Source organism: Miscanthus floridulus, chromosome 15 (genome assembly GCF_019320115.1).
Source record: "Miscanthus floridulus cultivar M001 chromosome 15, ASM1932011v1, whole genome shotgun sequence".
Classification (NCBI taxonomy): domain Eukaryota; kingdom Viridiplantae; phylum Streptophyta; class Magnoliopsida; order Poales; family Poaceae; genus Miscanthus; species Miscanthus floridulus.
This window is the reverse complement of record NC_089594.1, coordinates 50,328,169-50,338,948: the sequence shown is the minus strand read 5'-3', so window position 1 is coordinate 50,338,948 and position 10,780 is coordinate 50,328,169. Positions and strand designations below refer to the sequence as shown.

The window sequence follows — 10,780 nt, the reverse complement described above, 5'->3', positions numbered from 1 at the left end:
GGAGTTTCCATCGGGTGCGTCCAAAACGATTTCTGAGCCTATGGTACGTTCAGCGCAAACCGTGCACCGATCTTCTGTCAAGATTAGCACTATCTATAAATGGACCAAAACGAGCTTCCAGTTGAGCTTTGTCACCTAGGAGTACCATTGGGTGCGTCCTAAACGATATCTGAGCCTATGGTACGTTTGACACAAATCGTGCACCGATCTTGCGTCAAGATTAGCAATATTTCCAAATGGACCAAAACGAGCTTCCAGCTGAGCTTCGTCACCTAGGAGTACCATCGGGTGCGTCCAAAACGATATCTAAGCCTATGGTACGTTTATCGCAAACCATGCACCTATCTTACATCAACACTAGCGCCATCTCCAAACGTACCCAACGAGATTCCATGTGACCCATGTCACCTAGGGGTTCTATCGGGTGCGTCCAAAATAATTTCCGAGCCTATGGTACATTCGGCGCAAACCATGCACCGATCTCACGTCAAGATTAGCATTAACTCCAAACGGACCAAAACAAGCTTCCAGTTGAGCTTCGTCACCTAGGAGTACCATCGGGTGCGTCCTAAACTGATGAGGACATCAACACCAACGATACATCCACGCCAACACGAGTACCAGTTTCTGGTCCTATTACTCGCTCCCGTGCTCGTCACATTAATCATCAAGTAAGTTCACTCTTGAGTTCCTTTCCATCATATTTAAACTATGGAGACACGTGCACTCTTGTTTTGGTTAGGAACCAGGGAGAGGACCGAAAGGGACAAGGATTCGCGGAGGCTGAATTCGGACTCTAGGACAGCTCCAACTTGTGATGGTCACCACGGTTGCATACGGACTCGGATTGGGGCGTTAAAGTACTTCATGGAATCCTTACGAAGTCTATTTTCATATGGATCTAGAATCAAGTCCATATCTATTTTGAGGCGGCCGCAATGACTGAATTATAACTGAGAGCTTGTCTGTCCAAAGGTGCTGCGTCACCTTAGTTTGGTCCAATGGGCCATGTATCAAGTTAGGTCCATTAGGGACGCATCTTAGGGTTGGAGAACGACCCCAACATCCCCCTGGTCATCCTTCCACCTTCATATACTCCTTAGCCACCACCAAGAATAGTCGGGTTTTGTTTAGATCAAGTTTAGCTCTCGCTACTTGCTTATAAGCGCGCGTGCTAGATCAGCCGCCCGTCTTCTTGTCTTCGGAACCCCACCTTAATTGAGATTGAGTTTGAAACTTTCATGTACATCTAGTAATTCAGTACTTGCTATACTTGTTCTTGCTAGTTCTTCGATTGCTTGCAGGACGAGTGCCCTAGTGGTCGGGTGATGCGCTCCACAAGATCACGGCAGCCATTGGAGGTGGTGTATCGGTTGCTAAGGCACAGCTTGGAAGGCTGTAGTCAGGCCGTGAACATCGTCTCCACCCATCAATCGAGTTATCCCACACCTATCATCGAAAGATCAGAAACAAACCCTAGCGGGTTCATATCAGTTGGTAATCAGAGCAAGGTTTATCGGTGAGAGTCTTCCAATCCTTTGTTGTTCTAATTTTTCCAATAGTCCAAAAAAGCCAAAAACATATAGTAGATTAGTTTTACCCACGATCCTATAAATGCTTTGAGCCTTTGCTAGCACTGCTTAGTTAGGGCTTGTTGAGTCATCGGCTACATCGGTTGTGTCGAGTTGCTGGTCTTAGTTTTTGTCCTTTAGAGTTTTGAGTTCTTGTCATGTTCTAGTCACAGCCGTGTGCTAACATATAAACCTTCTATTGGCTGAATCCGAATACATCCTTGTGTTCAAGACCGAGTAGGAATCTAAGTTGGAGACCGAATCCCACGTGGTGTTGAGTTCGAGTTGGAGTCGGTTTTTAGTCTAAATTGACAGCTACCTGGCTGCTATTGTGAGTCCGAATCTGAGTACATCTTTATGCAGCAGTAGTCCTACTTATACTCAAACACTCCACGTCCTGCATATACGTTTTGGCTTGGTTTTTTACTCTAGAGAGAGAGAGAGAGTGGTGTGTGACTCCTGTGAAGTCTTTTTTTACTAGAATACCCCTATCCTTCGGAAAAAGTTTGTGTGGTGTGTGACTCTTGTGAAGTCTTTTTGTTTATATAATCAGTTTTGAGGATCCCCAAAAAAAGAAAAAAAGAAAAAAAAAACAGGGAAAAAAAGAAAAAAGGGGATTGTTCGTTGTGCTTCTCCATTGTTTCCGGTGGTGTGTTGTGACCTCCTTTGTGCCCAGGCTCGTGTCTCTAGCATGGTCTAGGCTAGGACCAGCACAGTACCACCGTTGAACAATTATTCAGCTTGCTTTTGTGACTAAAATGGTGCTAGTACTTCCTTGCTTCAGCCCACCTATAGCTCCACATATTTTGACTACAGCTTAATAGGTGTTGTTGTTGCGGCACCGATACACTTCATTCCACGGTTGTAGACTTGTTGGTTGCCGTTCCCTCCTGTTGAGCAAGGTAAGAATTGGTAAGAGCTTTCGTAACAGGTTGAGAGTGAGCGCCTTGCAGTAGCTACATCCTAATAGCTGTAGGGCTTTTATTTCTTCACCTGTTTTCTTGTTGCCCTTGTCTTTTAAACCATGTCAGGATCAAAGGATGTTAACAAGAGGCCACAATCTCCTCGCACCATGGGCATCATTCAACATTTTACAAGGCAAGTGCAGCTGCATACAGAAGGACTTGATCAAGATTTATAGGTGACCAAAGACAAGATTGGGCAATTGGAGGCCACCCAACTTGCCTCCACCACCAAGCTTACAGGATTGGAGGCATCTGTTGCCCGTATGGATAGAAGTCTTGCTGCTCTTCTAAAGCGTTTTGATGACTTCCACACGAAAGACAAAAGAGCAGCATAATGAAGACAACAAGGACGAAGAGCGACGCGAAGATAATTATGATGATGATTACACTGCTGATACTGAACATGATGCTCATGACACTCGTGACCGGTGTCGCCTACGCCATAATTGTAGAGGTATGGGTGGTCACCGCCGATGTGAGGTACCCAATAATAATGATGCTTTTAGTAAGATAAAATTTAAGATACCTCCTTTTGATGGTAAATACGATCCTGATGCATACATTACTTGGGAAATTGTTGTTGATCAAAAGTTTGAATGTCATGAATTTCCTGAGAATACACGTGTTAGGGCTGCTACTAGTGAGTTTACTGATTTTGCTACTGTTTGGTGGATAGAATATGGCAAGAAAAATCCTAATAACATACCACGAACTTGGAATGCTTTGAAATGAATCATGAGGGCTAGATTTGTTCCTTCTTACTATGCACGTGATTTGTTAAATAAATTGCAACAACTGAGACAGGGTGCTAAAAGTGTAGAAGAATATTATCAAGAATTGCAAATGGGTATGTTGCATTGTAATTTAGATGAGGATGAGGAACCTGCTATGGCAAGATTTTTGGGTGGGTTAAATCTTGAAATCCGGGACATCCTTGATTATAAAGAATACACTAACGTAACCCATTTGTTTCATCTTGCTTGTAAAGCTGAAAGGGAAGTGCAGGGGCGATGTGCCAGTGCCAAGAATAATATTTCTGTAGGGAAAACTAATTCATGGCAGCCCCGCATGACTACTACTCCAACTACACGTGCTCCTATGCCAACATCTAGCGACAAACCTTGTGCTACTTCCACAAATTCAGTGGCGAAGACGACCCAGAAGCCTACTACGAGTGCTTCATCCATGGCATCTACAGGTAGAACAAGAGACATTCAGTGTCACCGGTGCAAGGGATATGGACATGTGATGCGTGACTGTCCAAGCAAGCGTGTTATGGTCGTCAAAGATGATGGTGAGTATTCATCTGCTAGTGATTTTGATGAAGATACACTTGCTTTGCTTGCTGCTTACCATGTAGGAAGTGAGGAACAACTAGAAGAGCAGATTGGAGCAGAGGATGCAGATCATTATGAGAGCCTCATTGTGCAGTGTGTGCTTAGTGCACAAATGGAGAAGGAGGAGCAAAATCAGCGGCATACACTATTCCAAACAAAGTGTGTCATTAAAGAGCGTTCGTGCCGTTTGATAATTGATGGAGGTAGCTGCAACAACTTGGCTAGCAGCGATATGGCAAAGAAGCTTGCACTTACAACCAAACCGCACCCACATCCATATCACATTCGATGGCTCAACAATAGTGGTAAGGTTAAGGTAACGAGATTGGTACAAATTCATTTTGCTATTGGATCATATCATGATGTTGTTGACTGTGATGTTGTGCCTATGGAAGCTTGTCATATTCTGCTAGGTAGACCATGGCAATTTGATACAGATTGTATGCATCATGGTAGATCAAATATGTATTCTCTCATACACCATGATAAGAAAATTGTTTTGCTCCCTATGTCTCCTGAAGCTATTGTGCGTGATGATGTTGCCAAAGCTAAGAAAACTAAATCTGAGATCGATAAAACTGTCAAATCTGTTAGTAGTAACAAAGATGAGATAAGATTGAAAGGACATTGCTTGCTTGCTACTAAATCTGATATTAATGAATTGGTTGCTTCCACTTCTGTTGCCTATGCTTTGGTATGCAAGGGTGCTTTGATTTCAGTTCATGATATGCAGCATTCTTTGCCCCCTGCTGTTGCTAACATTTTGTAGGAGTTTTTGGATGTTTTTCCAAGTGAGATACCAGCGGGGCTGCCACCAATACGAGGGATTGAGCACCAAATTGATCTTATTCCTGGTGCATCTTTGCCAAACCGTGCGCCATACAGGACTAATCCAGAAGAAACAAAGGAAATTCAACGACAAGTGTAAGAACTACTCGACAAAGGTTATGTGCGTGAGTCCCTTAGTCCTTGTGCTGTTCCTATCATTTTAGTGCCAAAGAAAGATGGAACATGGCGTATGTGTGTTGATTGTAGAGCTATTATAATATCACCATTCGATATCGACACCCTATTCCACGATTGGATGATATGCTTGATGAACTGAGTGGTGCTAATGTGTTTTCCAAAGTTGATTTGCGAAGTGGGTACCACCAGATTCATATGAAATTGGGAGATGAATGGAAAACTGCTTTCAAAACTAAATTTGGTTTATATGAGTGGTTAGTCATGCCTTTTGGGTTAATGATGTGTGCACGTGTAGAGAACACACGACTGCAATTTGTATGGCCCAATCTTCATGGTGGAGCATAAGTAAACTTGATAACTATCGTTGCATGACCTGATGGAGAGGTAGCGCACCATGAGATCTTGCACCCTCGACGAACTGCCGAGACATCCACCCTTCCATGCACCGACAAAACCAGTCCACGTAATCACGCCATATAGGCATGAAGGCATGAACTGGGTGAACCAAAGTTCGGTGTTCTACAACCCCTTCAGGAGTCGAAAGAACGAAAGTTGTAAAGCACTCATGCCTTACCAAAGATTCCAAATATTCTCTCCATGAGAGGAGAAAAACACACACAAGGTGGCTGTATTTTAACCAAAAGAGACTCTTACATAGAAGGATTACATGGGTATTTATACAATGACGAAAAGTATGCGAAAAGTTGACACTTAATCTGGGTGCTAACCACCATACCAAAGGTCCTCTTTACTTTTGGCTAACTGAAGTGGGAACTCAAGCAATCTCTTCAATTCTCGCGCAGGTGCTAGGCTGCATGTGCACCTTCCACTAAAACAATCATAACTCTTAGCTCGGAAGTCCAAAAGATGCACTGTTTGTTGCGTTGGAAACTAGACTTCAATATCTTTCTATTGATATGGAATAAGGATGCAGAAACATGGCCTAGTTTTGCAGGTATAGCTGTAACAAACTGTTGAATCATAGTTGAGGTTGAGTTATCCTTGTCCACATCGTTCTCTCTCCCTTCGAAACGAGTTGTCCTCGACTCGTGCTCGTAGCATCAACATTGGACGAACATTAATGGAAACTTGACTCAAGAAAGAACAAAAAAAAACAAGACTTGACGACGCAAGATAACTACAAACTCGAGCGCAAACTGAGAACAACTCCATATAGTGAGAACCAAACCATCGAATTGACCCGACGCAATGAGAGGAAACCAATGTTTAAATCTCTCAAGGCACCCTATCAGCATTCTGACTTGACTCAACACTATCTTGGAATTGAATACCAATCTGCGAAGGAAGCTTGTAAGGATAATCAGCTCACACCATGACAACCAAGGCTCTGATACCAAATGATGTGTGCACGTGTAGAGAACACACGACTGCAACTTGCATGGCCCAATCTTCATGGTGGAGCATAAGTAAACTTGATAACTATCATTGCATGACCTGATGGAGAGGTAGCACACCACGAGATCTTGCACCCATGACGAACTGCCGAGACATCCACCCTTCCATGCGCCGACAAAACCAGTCCACACAATCACGCCATATAGACATGAAGGCACGAACTGGGTGAACCGAAGTTTGGTGTTCTACAACCCCCTCAGGAGTTGAAAGAACGAAATTTGTAAAGCACTCATGCCTTACCAAAGATTCCAAATATTCTCTCCATGAGAGGAGAAAACACACACAAGGTGGCTGTATTTTAACCAAAAGAGACTCTTACATAGAAGGATTACATGGGTAAATACAATGACGAAAAGTATGCGAAAAGTTGACACTTAATCTGGGTGCTAACCACCATACCAAAGGTCCTCTTTACTTTTGGCTAACTGAAGTGGGAACTCAAGCAATCTCTTCAATTCTCGCGCAGGTGCTGGGCTGCATGTGCACCTTCCACTAAAACGATCATAACTCTTAGCTCGAAAGTCCAAAAGATGCACTGTTTGTTACGTTGGAAACTAGACTTCAATATCTTTCTGTTGATATGGAATAAGGATGCCGAAACGTGGCCCAGTTTTATAGGTATAGCTGTAACAAACTGTTGAATCATAGTTGAGGTTGAGTTATCCTTGTCCACATCAGTTAACTAATGCACCTAGTACCTTCATGAGGTTGATGAACGAGGTTCTGCTTGCTTTCATTGGAAAATTTGTTGTAGTCTACTTTGATGATATATTGATTTATAGCAAATCTATGGATGAACATCTTGATCACTTACGTGTTGTTTTTAATGCTTTACGAGATGCATGTTTATTTGGTAACCTTGAGAAGTGCACCTTTTGCACCGATCGAGTGTCTTTTCTTGGCTATGTTGTGACTCCACAGGGAATTGAGGTTGATCAAGCCAAGGTAGAAGCTATACAGGGATGGCCTGTACCAAAGACTATCACACAAGTGCGGAGTTTCCTAGGACTTGTTGGTTTCTATCGCTGATTTGTGAAGGACTTCAGTACCATTACTGCACCTTTGAATGAGCTTACAAAGAAGGGAGTGCCTTTTAGTTGGGGCAAAGTACAAGAGAACTCCTTCAATACGCTAAAAGATAAGTTGACACATGCACCTCTCCTCCAACTTCCTGATTTACTTTTGAGCTTGAATGTGATGCTAGCGGAATTGGACTGGGTGGTGTTTTGTTACAAGAAGGCAAACATGTTGCATATTTTAGTGAAAATTTGAGCGGGCCTGTTCTAAATTATTCTACATATGATAAGGAATTGTATGCTCTTGTTCGCACATTAGAAACATGGCAGCATTACTTGTGGCCCAAATAGTTTGTTATTCATTCTGATCATGAGTCTTTGAAGCATATTCGTAGTCAAGGGAAATTGAACCGTATACATGCTAAGTGGGTTGAATTTATTGAATCTTTTCCTTATGTTATTAAGCACAAGAAAGGAAAAGAGAATATTATTGCTGATGCTTTGTCTAGGAGATATACCTTGCTGAATCAACTTGATTACAAAATCTTTAGATTAGAAACAATTGAGGACCAATACGTTAATGATGCTAATTTTAAAGATGTGTTGCCGCATTGTAAAGATGGGGAAGGTTGGAACAAATTCATCTTTAGTGATGGGTTTGTGTTTAGAGCTAACAAGCTATGCATTCCAGCTAGCTCCGTTCGTTTGTTGTTGCTGCAGGAAGCGCATGGAGGTGGCTTGATGGGGCATTTTGGAGCTAAGAAAATGGAGGACATACTTGCTGGTCATTTCTTTTGGCCAAAGATGAGAAGAGATGTGGAGAGGTTTGTTGCTCGTTGCACGACATGTCAAAAGGCTAAGTCACGGTTAAATCCACACGGTTTGTATTTGCCTCTACCTGTTCCTAGTGCCCCTTGGGAAGTTATTTCTATGGATTTTGTGTTGGGTTTTCCAAGGACTAGGAAGGGACGTGATAATGTGTTTGTAGTTGTTGATAGATTTTCTAAGATGGCACATTTCATACCCTGTCATAAAACGGATTATGCTACTCATATTGCTGATTTGTTCTTTCGAGAAATTGTTCGTTTGCATGGTGTGCCCAATACAATTGTTTCTGATCATGATGCTAAATTTCTTAGTCATTTTTGGAAGACTTTATGGGGAAAACTAGGGACTAAGCTTTTGTTTTCTACTACATGTCATCCCCAAACCGATGGTCAAACTGAAGTTGTCAATAGAACTTTATCTACTATGTTAAGGGCTGTTTTAAAGAAGAACATTAAGATGTGGGAAGATTGTTTGCCTCATATTGAATTTGCTTATAATCGTTTGCTGCATTCTACTACAAAGATGTGCCCATTTCAGATTGTCTATGGTTTCTTGCCTCGTGCTCCTATTGATTTGATGCCTTTGCCATCTTCTGAAAAACTAAATTTTGATGCTACTAAGCATGCTGAATTGATGTTAAAACTGCATGAAACAACTAAAGAAAACATAGAGCGTATGAATGCTAAATATAAGTTTGCTGGTGATAAAGGTAGAAAGGAACTAATATTTGAACCTGGAGATTTAGTTTGGTTGCACTTGAGAAAGGATAGGTTTCCTGATTTCAGAAAGTCTAAATTGATGCCTAGGGCTGTTGGACCATTTAAAGTGTTGGAGAAAATTAATGATAATGCAAATAAACTCGATCTACCTGTAGAATTTGGGGTTAGTCCCACATTTAACATTGTAGATTTGAAGCCATATTTGGGAGAAGACGAGCTTGAGTCGAGGACGCCTCAAATGCAAGAAGGGGAGGATGATGAGGACATCAACACCAACGATACATCCACGCCAACACGAGTACCAGTTTCTGGTCCTATTACTTGCGCCCGTGCTCGTCACATTAATCATCAAGTAAGTTCACTCTTGAGTTCCTTTCCATCATATTTAGACCATGGAGACGCATGCACTCTTGTTTTGGTTAGGAACCAGGGAGAGGACCGAAAGGGACAAGGATTCGCGGATGCTAAATTCGGACTCCAGGACAGCTCCAACTTGTGATGGTCACCACGGTCGCATACGGACTTGGATTAGGGCGTTCAAGTAATTCATGGAATCCTTATGAAGTCTATTTTCATATGGATCTAGAATCAAGTCCATATCTATTTTGAGGCGGCGCAATGACTGAATTATGACTGAGAGCTTGTCTGTCCAAGGTGCTGCGTCACCTTAGTTTGGTCCAATGGGCCGTGTATCAAGTTGGGTCTATTAGGGACGCATCTTAGGGTTGGAGAACGACCCCAACACCCCCCTGGTCATCCTTCCACCTTCATATACTCCTTAGCTGCCACCAAGAATAGTCGGGTTTTGTTTAGATCAAGTTTAGCTCTCGCTACATGCTTGTAAGCGCGTGTGCTGGATCAGCCACCCGTCTTCTTGTCTTTGGAACCCCACCTTAATGGAGATTGAGTTTGAAACTTTCATCTATATCTAGTAATTTAGTACTTGCTATACTTGTTCTTGCTAGTTCTTCGATTGCTTGCAGGACGAGTGCCCTAGTGGTCAGGTGATGCGCTCCACAAGATCGCGGCAGCCATTGGAGGTGGTGTATCGGTTGCTAAGGTGCAGCTTGGAAGGCTGTAGTTGGGCTGTGAACGTCATCTCCACCCATCAATCGAGTTATCCCACACCTCTCATCGAAAGATCGGAAACAAACCCTAGCGGGTTCATATCATAAACGATATCTGAGCCTATGTGATAGAAGGGGAGTGCCCGATCTTTCGGTGAGTGGAGATAATTTCGATCTGGTGGAAGTAGACCCTCACGATCCGACTACGACGAGCGAACCCGAAGCGCCAATGCAATCGCTGAACCAACTCCCGATGGTTACCAACCTCGCCGGTGCGAGATCAGCCTGATCACGAAGATCGTTTCCTGCACGCAATCGAAAAACGAACAAGAAAAAGACGCGAGCAATCACAATTATCGCTCGAAGGTGGAGTTCTGAATCACACAAAGACGGCGTGGAATTGCCGTGTTCGAGAGTAGCTAAAGCTAGATGTAAAACAAAACTCGAGTTGTAAACAAAAGGGACTCCGACTAAATAAAGGGGGCGCAGCCCCTGGAGTCCAGATCAACGGCAGGAGGGGGGGGGGGCGCCACCAGGGAAAAGGCGGCGGCTGCCAGCCCTAGGCGCCCCACCTGGGCTGCCCTGTTGGGCCATCTTCTTATTCCGCTGGCCCTTCGTTCCTTAACAGCATGATGAAGTTTAATTCTCTCGCACGGGCCCGAGTGATTGGCCCTAGATGATCAACTGGAGGCGCCTGAGGTGCTGCTGGTGTAGATGTACTCATGGTGTCCTCATCATCCTCCCCTTCTTGAATTGAAGTCGTCCTCGACGGCAACTCCTCATCTTCGCCCGCATAAGGTTTCAAATCTGCAACATTAAAACTCGTGGAAACACCAAACTCCGCAGGCAGGTCAAGGATGTAAGCATTATCATTAATCTTGGTTAGTACTTTAAA

At 43.3% G+C, this 10,780-nt stretch overlaps 1 protein-coding gene across 1 annotated transcript; it reads left to right on the top strand.

Moving 5' to 3' along the window:
- Positions 1-3,721: 3,721 nt before the first annotated feature.
- On the top strand, positions 3,722-5,188 carry LOC136507464 (uncharacterized). The gene is made up of 3 exons (XM_066502178.1): positions 3,722-4,286; positions 4,395-4,537; positions 5,135-5,188. The coding sequence occupies exons 1-3, from the start codon at positions 3,722-3,724 to the stop codon at positions 5,186-5,188; spliced, it is 762 nt and encodes a 253-aa protein (XP_066358275.1).
- The last annotated feature ends 5,592 nt before the right edge of the window (positions 5,189-10,780 follow it).

Excerpts from the sequence above, each read along its gene's own strand:
- LOC136507464 (XM_066502178.1), top strand. The coding sequence starts at position 3,722 with ATGGCATCTACAGGTAGAACAAGAGACATTCAGTGTCACCGGTGCAAG. Across the intron at positions 4,287-4,394 it reads AGCTTGTCATATTCTGCTAG|CTATTGTGCGTGATGATGTT; the intron begins GTAGACCATGGC and ends TGTCTCCTGAAG. Across the intron at positions 4,538-5,134 it reads AATCTGATATTAATGAATTG|AGAACACACGACTGCAATTT; the intron begins GTTGCTTCCACT and ends GTGCACGTGTAG.